Source organism: Nesoenas mayeri, assembly GCF_963082525.1.
Source record: "Nesoenas mayeri genome assembly, chromosome: 2".
NCBI classification, from domain to species: Eukaryota; Metazoa; Chordata; class Aves; order Columbiformes; family Columbidae; genus Nesoenas; species Nesoenas mayeri.
The window spans coordinates 154,327,342-154,342,521 of record NC_137543.1 but is presented as its reverse complement, the minus strand read 5'-3'; the positions used below and the strand labels follow the sequence as shown (position 1 = coordinate 154,342,521).

The following is a 15,180-nucleotide window of genomic DNA, read 5'->3' as shown; positions in this document are numbered from 1 at the left end:
GGGCTTTGAGGATGTGAAAGGAATTGTTCTGTCACTTAATCCGAGGCTTCAATGTACTTTAAAAAATTTGTTTAAAACCCCAAAAAAACAGAATACACATTTTAACTGTTGAACTTTTACCAGCTAAAGGAGTTTGTAAGGACCCTATCACTATGTGGTTACAACAGAAGATACACAGTTAAGGTCATGTCACGGTTTCCAAGAACATTCACAGGGACTGAGGATGAGGAAAACGAGGGACGGATCCTGCGGGAACCTTCAGGAGCCTGAGCCGCTCGCTCACTGGGGAAGTGCTTTGAGTATTGCATTCACTTCCTCTGCAACCGCTGTCAGAGCAAACTCAAACTGCTCCTGCGGAGAGAACAAACACATACTCTGAATAATAAAACAAAGCACTTTCAAAAGCCTGGTTCAGCGTATTCTGCAGCCGAGCATCCTCAAGACATTGTTAAAAATATGAATATGCAGGATGAACTGTGCACTGCAACGGAAAGGAACAAAATGTTCTGGGATTATTGATGCCATATACCATGTCTGATAGCATCTTGAAGCAGGAGTCATTTTAATGGAGAAAAATGTTGGTAGCAGAAACTAAGCTACTGGGACACAATGATGTATTGCAACTGTGCGGTCAGAAGGGTTTGGGAGTATTTGATCATTAGCCATTTCCTTCTGACGCAGAGATGGAAACTCGTTAACATAATTGAGATATGGAATAGATGAGATGCTGCAAAGCAGAGCCTTTGGCTTTTCTCAGGACCGTGTCTAGTTGAAGTCAGCTCCCCACCTTGTGTCTATTATATAAAGCTCTTTCGTTTACCTGTTACTCTTTTTCAGTCTCCCTTTTTAACAGCTTCTCTGCACCCACAAACTATCTAACGATGTTTAGACATTTCTATTTAAGAAATACTTGGCAAGGTTTTCCTCTGCTATTAATTTACTGTAAGCACAAACCTTAAAATTACAAACAGGTTTCTGAGCTGTGTTGGCAGAAGTGTGAAGGACACAGACATCAATGGCCACATCATCTAAGTGCAACCCTAATACACTCCTAAACTGCCTAGTCCTACAGAAGGACAAAGGAGCCTTGCTTTCTCAAGGTTAACAGGTATTGCTTTTTCTAACCAAGTAATTTTATTCAGAAATTTACCTTACTGAAATACCTGACAGTATGATTTGGTGTTTGCAACTCTTCAGATGAAAAAAGAAATGTGGGCAGTTTACTCAGAATGTAGGTAAATCAAGGACACCAGACAATAACTGTGCAGAAGTTTCTGGATTTTCTAGAAGTATTCCAGTGGTTTAAGTCAGCCAGGATCAAGAGATGCTGAAGAACCAACTTTAAGAATGGAAGTGTGAGATATACCCTGCAGTGTCCTGAGATCAGTGCTGGGACACCATCTGTGCCTCCAATTAGGAAACTGGTGCTCCGGTAGGTACCTCGAGCCCCGTTGGTGCTGCCAGGGGCAGCTGCAGGGATGCAGGTACGTACAAAGCAGCGGTGGATGGCCTGAAAGGTGATGAATAGACTAATAGCATTGATTTTCCACAGTGCTTCAATTTCCTGTGGAAATCTGCAGGAAGGATGAACTACAGATGTACAACTCATATTTCAGACAGACGGCTGACTTTTGCTTCCTGCAATTCAGTGCCAGTCTTCTCTGCTTTGTTTTACCCCACTGCAGAGTCATCTCCCACGTGGAGAGGCCTCAGAGAGAAGCAATGATAGGCACAGCTCCTGAGCAGAAAAAGAACAAAACTCAGAATGATTTCTCAGAGACACTGACTTTCAAGAATTTTGCTGTCTGCCTGCTGCTGTCAAAGTGGCAGCCTTGTACGTTTGCTGGACTGCAGCCAAAAGTTTTTAATCAGACATCAATTCACCCTAAAGAGTAGGACTCATCCTCATTAGGCACAGAAAACGGTGTATATGCCTGCCTATGCCTCCCCGCACTTTCCAAGGTCTCTGCAATTAAACAAAAGACTGGAAATGCTGGTGGCCACCCAGGAGCTGCAGTTCTATTTTAACTGGAGCGCAGTGATTTTGTGAGAGGAGCTGCAGGGCAGTGGGTGCAGAGAGAGTATTCATCTGGATATGCCGTGCCACAACCACACCTGGCACCTCAAAAAGCTTCAGGAAATCTGGGCTGAAGCAGGAGAAGTGCTCACCTCCAGGAAAAGGAGCCTTGGCAGGAAGAACCAGCAGCCGCTGGACCCCATCAATGCATCCCTGCAAAGGGAGAGACCTGAGGAGCTGCCTGGGCACGGTGGGAGACCCTTGTGCCCAGGAGAGGGACAAAGCGGGTGCTCCCAGGATGCCACCGCTCAGATGTGAGCGGGTGAGTTGGTCCCCGTCACTGCCAGACCTTGGAGCACCACAACAGCAGAGGCTGATCTGAGCACGGCAGGGCTGACACAGTGATGCAGCCAAGTTTCAGAGATGGACAGATCCCTCTTCCAAGATGTGGGTGTCAATTCAAAAGAAGGGAAGCTACCCATGTTAATGAGTCTACCTAATACCTAATACTCTTCAGCTGAGTACTTTATAGTCAGGAAGAGCTTGTATGATAGGGGACTATGATACTTTAATATTAGTTGAAAATAAGGTATGTTACTCTAAAGTTATTCACTGAGCAAATCTGCCCTTTACTCTTGTTGGTCTGAGACGTGTTCACCTTATTGTTAAGAACTGGAGGCCATTGACCCTTATGTGAGCTCTAGGCATCACTGCACCACCTGAGGAAAAGCGTCCGTCTCACCTGAGGACTGTGGACTGATCAACATGAACTCCAAAGCTGGAGACCAGTGAAGAGCACCGCCTAACAATAGGTGTGACCGTAAATTACTGAGGCAAAAAAACTTGCAAAGCACCATCTTCACAGCCAGAGCTCAAAACTGATTGTGAAATGCTGCAGTAAAGCAGAGAGTAGGACAGACACAAGAGAGGTGCCAGGACGTGGTCCTGCTGGGACCGCACAGCTGAGCGCTTCCCCCTCCTTCTTCTGCATAATGCGCCCAGGTGAAAGGCAGATCGTGCGGCTCCCATTGATGTGCATCACCACCCTCCAAAGAAAAGCCTTTACACACCTTCCGCTCCTTTCCATGAGAACAACCACAGTTAGATCAAATTAATTTCAGTGATTTTCAAAGGAGCTCAGTTTGTTGTTTTGTACGGCTACGCTGCCATTCATGTATGCTATTTGCATATACAAGATTGACTGGAGATGAACTTAGACATCTAGCTCTGCCTAGAAAACAGAGCTGGAAGGTCATCTTGTGGTGTTAGTCCACTTATAATGTAGAGGTGATATGAATATATTTAGAAAAAAATAATCAGCTGCGTTTTACTAAGTCTACAAATAAAAATTCCCAGGAAAACAGAGTACATGTAGCATATATCACACAATAAAGAATCTTAGCTAAATATTATAGAAAGATATAGAAGGAGAGAAAAAAAGAAATATGTATTTTTTCCCATCACAGAGAATATGCTTCTTCCTTCCTTACTTTTTCCTCTCACATGCGGCATACCAGTTCTATTTTATGATTCCCCTGCAAAAAAAATCCCAAACCACAAACCCTCTATTATGCTTCTCAGAAATGCAGAATGTCGTTATGATAATTTCATTACCATTTATTATATACAGTGCTTTTCAACTAAAGATCCCTTCCAGAAGACAAAATGTGGCAAACAAATCTTTCACATGCTTATTGGAAATGTGGAGCGCTGCCTGCTGGAAACACAATAACATTGCTGAAGCAAGTTGGTGTTTATTTTGCCTAGGGATATTCTGTAATTGGCATTTCTAACCTGACTTTTAATCCATTGTTTTAAATTACTCCAAGAGTCTAATATTCCTCATTTGTATTCAGCTGGGAAAGCACAGGGTTTGTTTAAATCCATCAGAAAAATTCTCTGGGGATTGTGCATTGCTAGCATGTAACCAGATATTTATAATTTGCAAGACATTAGCTTGAATAAGTGATTTGTGTGGTTTTGAGAAAACGACAATGATGGAAGAAGGAGCAAGAGAAGAGATAAGCAATATCCTGAGAAAATTTTTCATCCTGGGGGAAACACAGGATACATTTTTTTTTCTGGAGCTCTTCCAGATAAATGTTTGGACGGGAAAAACATGTCTTGAGTAATATTTTCATGAGACTTGGGTAACTATTTCCGAGCTAACTATGAGACGTTGTTCGCATAACCTCAATCTTCGGTTCTGGAGCTGTGGTTTTTCTTTTGTTGAAGGCAACAAGCTGTAATTTCTCTGCCCTAAAAGTGAAATTGGAATTAGAGCTCTATATTTCTATGGAGCTGTCATATATTTTGGTTGCATTTACAGAGTAGCTCAGGACTTGCAGCTTCCCTCAGAGTAAATATATGTGACATTGGATACTGTGTATTATATGCATTTTTTTTCCAGTCAGAATAATCAAAGCAGAAGAAAGATTTGTGCAATTTTATGTCTGACTTGCAGATAAAGATTAGTTAGCTTTGACTGGCTCATCTTTATTTTTCATGCTCTTACTTAATTGGTAAATAATAATTAACATCCCCCCAGCTGTTATCCAGCACCACTTCTCCTAGTATTAGTGGGAAGACAAAATGATTAGGAAGAGATTCAAGAAAAGTTATGAACCAATGAATCCTGCAAGATACATTTATTTCACCTTAGACCCTCAGCAATTTCAACTCTGTAAATGCCGCACACTTTCCTATCAGTTCCAGCCTGGCCGAGACAGAGTGCTGTCATGTTGCTCGTTACTCCATTTGGGGCTGTAATTCTCATTGAGTATTTCACAATGTCATATACAGATTTATTTGGTCTCCATGCCAAGAATGAGTTTCTTTATTGCCATATTTGCAGCTCTTAACTTGCAGCAAATACCCCCAAATATCATTCCATACATCACTGAAATTGTTAATAATAGAAAGTTTCATTTCTAATTTAAGGCACTACAATCACACCATCAGCTATCTCTAAAAATTTTACATTGTGGAAAAATGTCAGCTGACAGGAATTACAGAGTAAGATGTTCACCTCAGCAAAGGGTACAAATACAGTCACCATGCTATGTCCATAAAGGACGTGGCTTTAGGCACAATGCATACTCTTCCATTCAAGATACTAAAAATGACTCAATTTCCTACAAAACTGTGTTTCCTTTCATTCAAAAACTCTTTTGTTTTTTTTTCCAGAAACAAATCAAAAGGAGCAGTTACATTTTCTTTAATGAGCTGAAGCGTGCATGCACAGTTAAGCAGAGATACTCTAAGAAAATAATCCATATTTCAGGATGAAAGCAAGAACACTCTTTCAAATGCACATTTTCTTTAGTAGGCTATAGAATGTCGTCTTGACTGCCCTTCATATATGGTAATCAAGATAGATGTTGGAGATGTTACAAGAAAGAACAGTAGACACCAAAGAAAGTAGCTTGGATAAATCTTCAGCATAAATAAACCTCAGTTGGTAGGGAGCCAAACAGAGTAATCAGCAAGCGACCTGCGTTAAATTAGGTCATAGCCTCTCTCTTCTGTCATGAAAACAACTACTGTGAAAGACCTTTAACGTATTTAAAATCCCAGTGGATTTATTGACAGTACCTTTGTCTGGACCATGCCTGGTCTCTGGTCCCTCAAGTGCTCCAGGGTAGCAGCAATATCAATCTCTTTAGCACCTGCAACAAACCACAAATTGGGCTGAGTTCAGAGCACAAGATAATCCATGCTGCATCTGTCAATCTCTTGCTATCGGGTTCCCTTTGGGCTAACAGTCCAATTGAAAATTATTACATCCATCTCTCAGCAGACTTGGCAGGCAGCTGCAATTTTTGTGTTCATATAGAAAAAAATGAGAGGCTGGGGCAGCTTTTATTAGCATTAATTCAAGAAAAGCCAGAGAAAACCAAATTCTTAAAAATGCCTCTGCACCTAGAGCAGAATATACTTTCAGAACCTAAGGGTCCATTGTGGCAATGCCACCGAGTGCCCCTTTGTCACTTCTAGGAGTATGCACTGAATTAAGAACCCGAACCACACAAAGATCTACGCTGTTAAAACAAGGTTTAGTTAAACTTTTGCCACCCACAGCTGAGATTCAGAAGCCCTGTGTGTGGCTTCCTAGTTCAGGACTTGCCAGACCGTCGCACTGTGTGATCACTGCTTGAGCCGGCAAACCTATGGTATTTTCTTTAGGTTCCAGTTGAGGTGTCTGGACATGGCTGCTGTGGAGTGATTGGCAGCACTAGGATGCAGGAAATTGGCATGCAGAGCCTCACCGCTGCAGGGATGGGCTCCCTGCCGCAGGGCAAACGGAGGGGCTTTCTTTTCAAACATGATATATGGAGAGGAAAGCAAGTCCTTGTGCCTCTCACCTTTCTTATAATGACCCAGAGCCTGGAGAACTGAAAGGGACAGGGAGACGCCCATTTCCTTCTCAATTTCCTCAAGTTTAAGATGTTTCAAGACACCCTCCCCATTTTCCTTAAATGCCTGACCAGCCACATGTTTTTTGAGGGGGACCAAGAGAAAAATGAGGATTTTGTTCCCTCCGGTGTGAGCTCCAAGAGTAGATGCCTGGCTGGAAATCCTTTGAGAAGTTTAGCTCCAGAATTTGGCTCTCTCATATCTGTCCCGTTCTGCATCTTGTAGGAACATCACATGGCACCAAAGCATCAGGCAGATGGACAGAGGGTCACCCTAGCCCATGTGTACGTTCCTCATCTCCGCTTCCCTGTCCCCTACTGCTGTGGTTGTCCATGCATTCTCCTAGGGCAGATGTGGGTCTGTAGCCTCTGAAGCTTAGGAGGATGCTGACCCCAGGTCTCCCCCATCTTGTACTTACACTTTCATTCTTAGATGGTTTATCAAGGACAGGGATTGGCTAACACTCTGAAATCTGCTCCACTTTGAAGAATTCTCAACGATGTGCTCTGAAGAGGATCGTGGCCTTTCTACATAAAATCGTACAATTTGTTTCCCAGTGCCTGGCCCTAGGAATCTATTGGCCTGGTCTGTGCCAATTCGCGACTTCCTTCTGGAGGCATTTAAGTCACTCCAACTATTCACAGGGGTCTTGGTGCCTAACTTGGGGGTCATGCACCTAAAGTGTTGCTGTTGGAATAGCTTAGTTCCCAGGACTAGATTTGCAGGATTGGGTCAATGCATACCACTATTTCTACAACTCTGCAATTTAAAGGCTTAACTCTAACAGTAATTAGGCTCGTGTCAATGTAAACATTACGCACCTCCTCATTTACCCAACTCAACTTTGTAATTCAATACTATATTTCCAAAAATTCAGAAGAGCAACTAAAAGTAAATGATTTAATTTGGTTTCCTTTGACAGAAGACACAAGAACATATTTTAAAATAACATCAGCTCCAGAATAATAATCAATTTGCAATATTTTGTATTGATGAAAATACGTTCTTCAGCTGTTTTCAGAAATGGAATGAATCCATTCAGTAAATTTAACAGTGACAACTCAGAAAAGTTATCTGACAGATATTTTTGCTAATTACCACAGGTTGAGGCACTGTATGGTTTTTGCTTCTTCCTGCCACACTTTGTACAGGAATTTACAGGGAGAAGCTTTGAAAAATATAGGAAGTTTTATTTTAAAATTAAAAAAACCCCCAAGCTTCCTTACAATGGACAAAAGCAATAAATACTCCCAGATGCTGTAAAGTCTACTAACAGTGACAGTAATTATACCTTATGTGTGTTGCAGGTTTTGCAGTGGCAGCTCATCTGGAAAGCATCAGTAAAGGCACACTCTTTGTAAACCCTCAAACTGGTATAATGTGGGAGCCCATTTCAGTGTTTAGTCTCACACATGCACGTGCAATTAGGTGGGATTTTCCTGTTGCACCACAGATGTCCATGACAGCCGAGCTCTGCGAGTACCGCACACGCTTTACGGATTTACTTGTTGCCTCAATAGGTTACCAGGAATTAAAATGTTGCATCTTGGCTCAACATAAGAGGAATTCTCTTTCAGAAATTAAGATATGAGAAAAACTTTAGACACTGACATGGATGAGATTAAGCACAGTCCTAAGCCACCCTCCGAGATGTGCTGAGAGGATGAACCCAGAGATGCTCCCAATGGAGCTGGTGGGCTCCAGTGCCATGGGGCTTCCCCATGGCTGCAAATCATTATGGCCCACCTCCAGTAAGGGATGCTCTTTATTTGAAAATGCTCTAGCCTCAGGACATAAAAGGGGAATGGTTCATGACAAGACTTAATAACACTCTTTAATGGCCAGATGGGCTTCTGAGCTTACGTTTGAAAGAGTTAATTCTCCATTGCTGTGATGCAGATTGCAGGCATTTACTAGGGAACTGATGCTTGCTTTTTTATCATCATCAACGGAATGGCATGCCTAATAGTATGAACAATGCCTGATTATAAAATCCTGATTTAGCAAAACACCAAAGCATATGCTTGCACTGGAACATAAGAATAGTCCTGGTGGGCCAGTGTGCTTACTGGGAAGCTTGCATTTTGTCAGTATAAGTCCCTGAAACATCAGTTTTCACTGATTAGTGTCCCCCAGTCCATGGGCTGTGATCAGCACATTACCACAAGCACTTCCGATGTTCTTAGCCATAGGTAACTAAAAGGAAAAGGAGAACAAAGTGTGATTTTGCCAAAAGCAAGTGTCTTGTTCGGAGGCTGGGAGTTAGAGGTGAGGCAGAGCAGAGGCAGAGATTGGTTTGCTACCCCCTTTTTTTCCATTTCTTAATGCCTCTGGTACTACGGTGATGGGAACCACCTAAGTGCTTAGAAAGCTTGATCAACAAAACTTAGTGTTGCAAAGATGGGCAGCTGTTTTGGAAGAAAATTCCCAGGAAAAAGGATGAAATCAATGGCACAGGATAAAGCCAGCGCGACTTGTTTTCTCTCTACGTGAGCAAACCTCTCTTCCTCCCCCTCATCCATCGCTACACGTTCTGCATCTATTCACTTATTGTGCTTAAAACAAATAGCTTTAAATATATATTGCTAGTCCACTATTAAATCTCATTTTGCGATGAGGGCTTTTTTCCTATTCAAACTTAAGGCTAGATTGCTGTTATATTATGTAAATTCAGCTCACTTCCCTTGATGTGTGCGATGATAGAAGGTAGATGTAGAAAGTTCTCTGATGACTGAGATAGACAAAGGAAGAGATTTTCTAGGCACAAATGGAGGTCTGAACCCAACCTGCTTTCACAGGTGAGAGGAGCTCAGTGTTTAACTGCAGTTTAACTTTCAGCTCTCTTTGGAATGTATTTGGTTGAAATCTGACACAAATTCAACATCTCTTTTTTTGCCATGCTGAGGCTTTCTCTTTAATCTGAGAGTACAACAGTATGGCATGACATTCTGTAGCACCCAATACCATTTCATTTATGTTTCTGAGCCATTTCAGAAGATAAAAAACACAGCATATGCTGCACGACACTGGGAGAGAGGGATATTGCATCCAAGGACATTAGGGTCAAATCATGTTCTTACTGAGATGGCTGCAAAATATCCGCACACTGCTAGGGTATTTTAAACATCACTTATCTGGAAAATCCACATACAAACTTAATTTGATGCAGTGGTTTACAGTAAAAGCTGGAAGAACTTGATCTACTGATTCCAAAGATATCTCATTATTGGAAGTGTTTTGCTCAGGCTACTAAACCATGAAGTCCAGTAAGAGATGGAGATGCCAATTTATTGTTGTACAGTAAATAATCTAGAGGGTTAAAAATATTAGGCTGGAGAGCACTGACAATTGGAAAACACAAAGTATGTCAAAAAGGTATAGATCCTTTTTCCCCACCAATATGTATTTGCTTAACAGTGCTGCTGGTTTCAGGAAATAAAGAGGGGGATAAAAGAGGAAGCATTTAAAGAATAAAGAACAGTCTTTTCACCTTTTGACTGTATTTTACTCTGCAGGGAATAAATTTGGTTTGTGTTTGTGACAGGTTCCTTTTTCACAATGGATTTCGTTGCTTGTTTCAAATGAAAGTAAGAATCTAGCTTAGTGTGAGACTGGGCTAATATTGTACCAGCAGTATTGTGAAAAATGACTGTGCATTTTTTTTTTTTTGTAATTTAGAACATGCTTTTGTAGTAATTCACTGTGAGCCAGATACTACCAGCATTGCCCTTGCCCTTAGTAGTGAGCTGCTGCGGAAACACCTCTGAAAGCACTTGCAAACCCCTGCGAGGGTAGATTTTTAACTTCAGCAACTAACTATCATCTTCCTAAAGGCTTGAAGGATTCACAGTGAGTGCACAACAAGCCACATCAGGAACATTAACTGGATAAACTAGAAGAAAAGAGGAGAAGATGCAAGCCGAATGATATTTTGCCCCCAAGGAGAGAAGCAGTTTCTGAAGTTTGGGGTCATCTCCTTTGCAACCCTTCCTCTCCCCGCAGGCACCAACGCAGGGCGCACGTTGGCACCTAACAGCTGCTGCTCCTGATTAGTGGATCTCAAGGGGTTAAAGTGTTTGCCCTCAGACAATGGCAGAAGTGGAGTATCCAGCATGGCATAAAAACATGGGGAAAAGTTGAATTCCCTTTCCCTCCTGCAATAAATAAGGAACTAGCCAAATTATGCTGCAATAGGCTCCATGAGGTGATGAGCAGCAGCTCGCAACACTTAAAATCATCATGTTAGTTTTACGACTATAATAGTGAAATCTTCCCTCTCTTTCCCCTAAACATGGCAAGGTATCCATTTTTATAAACACAAGACACATGAGAAAGACTCTGTGGAGGATAAACCATGAAACTGCTGCCACTGTGGTGGTACAGGAATATGACAGAGTTTGTCGAGAGGGGTAACACCTTTTAATATATCATCTGGGAAGAAAAAATGAAGGTATGTCATCAAAAAATGGTTTTCAGGTTCAGCACACTACAGAGCTTGCGCACCCAAAAATATGCCAGGGTTTTTGTTTCTTTTCATTTATAAAAACAATCAGCATTTGTTACATAAACGTATGAAAATTTCAGCTTAATTAAGGCAAACTTTGAGATTTTATTTTTATGTAATAGGCTTGAACATACTTGCACTGAAAGCAAAGTGAAAAGTTCTATTTTATTCATTACTAATGAAAAGTGCAGCAGAGGTTCTCTGAGACTGATAGAATTTTATATTAAAGGACTGTATTAAAAGGAATATTTTAGATTCTAGATGCTCTGAATTTTCTGTGTATTTATAAAAATAAAATGATCCTTAAATACTTCATCAAAGCAGTTATTTGTGGGGGGTTTCTTTTTAAATTATCCAAACTGAAGAGTTTTCTTTGTGATGTTTCACAAATACATATCACTCATAAATATTAAATTAAAAAGGATTTTTCTAGCTGGGAACAACTTTCAGATCTACTGGCGTATATCCTCAAAAAGATACGATTATATCTCTGTAGAACGGCTATAAATTTGTTACTGTGGGTCCTAAAGGACAGCTTGGTCATTAGGTTGCTAAGTTAAGATACATTTGAATACTCTTGGTTAAATAATTTAATTCACCCTTTGTTTCACACCATCATTTATAAAATGAACTATCTTTTTCCTACCTAATAAGTTTTTATGAAGTTGAATCCATTAAAGATTACAAGGTACTTGGACATTAGAGAGGTGAGGACCTAGGGAGATACTCTGTTTTTTTTCCAATACCCTTTGCACCTTTCTCAGTCCTCTTTCTGTTCCCCTTGATCATAAAGTGATCACAAAGCTGAATATATGATGTAGGATTCATGCTGAGAGGTTGCAAATGTGGGATTATCAGCACAGTTCCCATTTCTCCTTAAGGAGTTGATGATGATCTGTGTGGGAATACGCATTTATCCCAACAGAAAAAAATAGGGTACTAAGGGGAATACACAAATAACCTGTCAAGGGCCTTTCTTTTTGCAGCAGTAAGTATTCAGTGTCTTTCTAGTCGGATATTACCTGCATAATGCAACTTTTTATATTTATTATATTGTACAGATTTTGAATTAGGCCTTGAAGGGCAAAGGGAGTTGTTAGGTCAGATTAAAAACTGTTTTGTTAAAATCTTGAAGGAAGAGTCCCTGATACAGTTCTTTCTGCTGCAGTTGCTAGAAGCTGAAAAAGACCCAATTAATATCGGCAAGATGCTGCTGATCGGCAGCCTTTTAGTCATGCACGGTGTTGTACTCGCAGGCAGTCGGGAGCGCCATGGAAGAATCACTTATAATATGAAATAGCAAAAATACATGTGAGAAAGAAAATAAGGGCAAAAATCCAGCGTCAGCAAGGACAATCAGCTGTCGCATCACGGTACGTCTGTGGTTAGGAAGAATACAAGTGTTTTTCATGTTTGGGTGATGACTGCATGACTCATGCCTAAAAGCGATGCTTCATGGTCAAAGCAAACTCTGGCACAGCAACTTAAATGTCACCTTTCTTCCTTCCCCATGTGAGGACTCTGACAAATAGGCTTTTTGGGGTTCAGTACCACATTTTCTGGCCCTTTTCTGTGCCCAGCTTTGCCTTAGGAAGGAGGTGGACAGTGAACTGTGGAGACCCAAGGACAGCAACCATCTATACTTCTGGCTGTGGTGATGTATAGAAACAGAAGTGGGCTCTCTGGGGAGTTAGATTTTAGTTATCAATACCCATGGCCTGTTACGCTGTCACAGCTATGCTGTTCCCAATGCACAAGCTAGCTGGACGTAGCAAAGATATGCTACAGATTTGCAGTGCCCCCAAAGCTCTAGATGCCTCCAGCTTCCCACTGACACCTTCTGAAAGATGGCTTGTGTAGCCACTCCAGCAAGCATTTGCCCCATTGAGTACTTAATGTTGCAGTGAAACATTTAATCACACCATATGAGGGGCAAACTCAATCTGATTAAAGAAGAAAGGGTCATAACTAGGGGGAGTGTAACACCACTTCTTCACTGACCATTAGTTTTAATGGCGTACCGGTAATATTTACTAACTAGCTTAGTCTCGAAGGCCCAGCCTCATCTCATCTGCTCCAGCCATCCTTGAAGTTCGAATCGGAGTTTGTCACCTCCTCTCCCAACAGCTAAGAGAGAGAGGGGAAGCTCTGATGGGCAATTCATTTGCCTGGGAATTACCCTCCAGGGGTGTAGATCCTTCTCCACTGATGACTGAAGAGACCCAGACAACTAGGTTAGGTGAGATGCTTAATGCTGGATGCTTTACAGGGCTAAAGTTAACTGAAAAAAACCCCCAGCTTGAAAAGAGTTGAGTTTCTGCTCTGTAGTTCCATGCTCCTGAATGACAGAATCTGCCCAATCTAACAGCGTTTGAGATCTGTGTTTGGTGTCTGTTGCCTTCTCCTCCTTCCTTCCTGTCTCCCCCCCCCCCCCAAGTTTGGCAATTTTGATGGAAATGACAAAGAAAAAGCAACGTGGAACCACAATGGAACCAGTTGCAGTAGAGTGTAGGGAAGGCCATGGAAAAGAAAAACACGTCGTAAGAGTGACTGCTGGTTGTATAGTGCTCTGCTGCAAAGAAACAAGACTATTTTCTTCCTTCAACTTGCATTGTCTGAGCGCCCATTAAATAAAAACACTTGTAAATATTAGAGTTTAAAAAGGGAGCTGAATAACAGCCAGAAACTACAAAAAAATAAAAGCAATTTTCATTTGCAGTTATCCAGATGTCTGCTGCTGTAGCTGCTGGAGTTCTGCTATTGGCCAGGAGGATCATTTGGTGCTTTTCATGGAAAGAGAAAAGCGTCAGCAAAACCCTAGTGAGGGACACAGTTTTAAAGATAACAAAAAATATAGATGTATTCAGGCTGGCATTTTCATTACAAGCTTATTCTCTCTCTGAGATGAACGAAATCTGTGCGCATGCATGTATGTGGTTAGGGCTGGACCCAACATCCACCTGAATCTCTGCACTGCCTGTAATTTCACACAAAATACATAAGCCCTTCTATACACCTCAAAATGACCCAAAGCAAAATTTCACTACATTTAAAAAGCAACAACAAAAGCCAAACAAAACAACAACAAAACCAAAACCCGAAACCGCAAAAAAACCTCAAACAATGGGCAAAGCAAGTGTACAAATGGAGAAGGGAGCACTTATTAAAGGTGAAATGAAAATTATAGTGACACTCATATACACACATAGTATACATTACATAATGTGCTATTGTTTACACATTTTATATTAATACCTGAAAACTGTATGTTACAAATGTACAGAAGTGATATGGCTTTGCCTGTATGCATTCCAAAGAAAGGTGATAACTGAAGATGGAATTCCTAGGAATAGCCTCATATTTTTAAAACTGCTATAGGAAAATAATGCTTTTAAGCTTACACTGATTTTAACAGTCTTGCAGAGATAGAAATTCACTGCTGACATGTCAGCTCTTAAGCTCATATCCTTTGTCAATGCAGAAAAAACACGCAGAAATCACTCACTGTAACTGAATGCAAATGGATGCTAATTTGAGGCCTAATCCTTCCTCACTTCCACTGTGCAGGAGAATATATCACAATACACTCATATAGGAATTGTTTCTCTTTTACACCTAGATTTCCCCCAGCCTCCTTAGAAGTTAAAAGTAAAAGGAATATGCCTAAACTACTACATACAGGAAATAGAAGTTAATGAGTTATATTCCCTGTATGATCTCTGGTCACTCTAGAAAATACCAGTGCACACATATGCATTCAAGTTACACATGCACGCGCACATACAAAGTATATACGTAGCAAGAACTGTGGATGTGCTGCTGCCACCTGCTTATGGGTGTTCCCCAGTATCAGCTCTCACAGAGTTCTACACAATCCACTTCTTCTAGTATCTGTTCCAGAAACCACCAGCGAATGACCTGACAGGCAGTTCATCCCCACATGCTGAATCAAACATGGACAAAGTTAAGATGCTCTTTGCAAAAATGACATTTCTGAAAACGTGCCTCAGTTGGCCCTAAAAAAATCTTGGGAGTCCCCTTTGGGAAATGTAAATTTTCTTTATAGAGGATATAGAAGTAGTTCACCCACGTGAATCTGTTCAATTGGACGAACTACATTTCACATTACTTTCATTTAACATTGCACGTAGGTGGCAAAGCTTTCACAAGACAGTACATGGAGTGACCTGAATAAAAGATGCAACTATTATGGATTCATTCTTTAATGAAGTTTATCCTTAAA

The 15,180-nt window shown here is 41.1% G+C and overlaps 1 protein-coding gene across 1 annotated transcript in view; it reads right to left on the bottom strand.

Annotated features, from left to right (window-relative positions):
• Positions 1-279: 279 nt before the first annotated feature.
• Positions 280-15,180, bottom strand: part of PTPRN2 (protein tyrosine phosphatase receptor type N2) — a gene marked incomplete at both ends in the record, with an annotated part of 644,991 nt that continues 630,090 nt past the window's right edge. Inside the window, 2 exons of the mRNA XM_080338634.1 lie at positions 280-351; positions 5,612-5,685. Of these exons, the coding sequence (XP_080194760.1) occupies positions 280-351; positions 5,612-5,685 (146 nt within the window). The remainder of the gene's footprint in view (positions 352-5,611; positions 5,686-15,180) is intronic.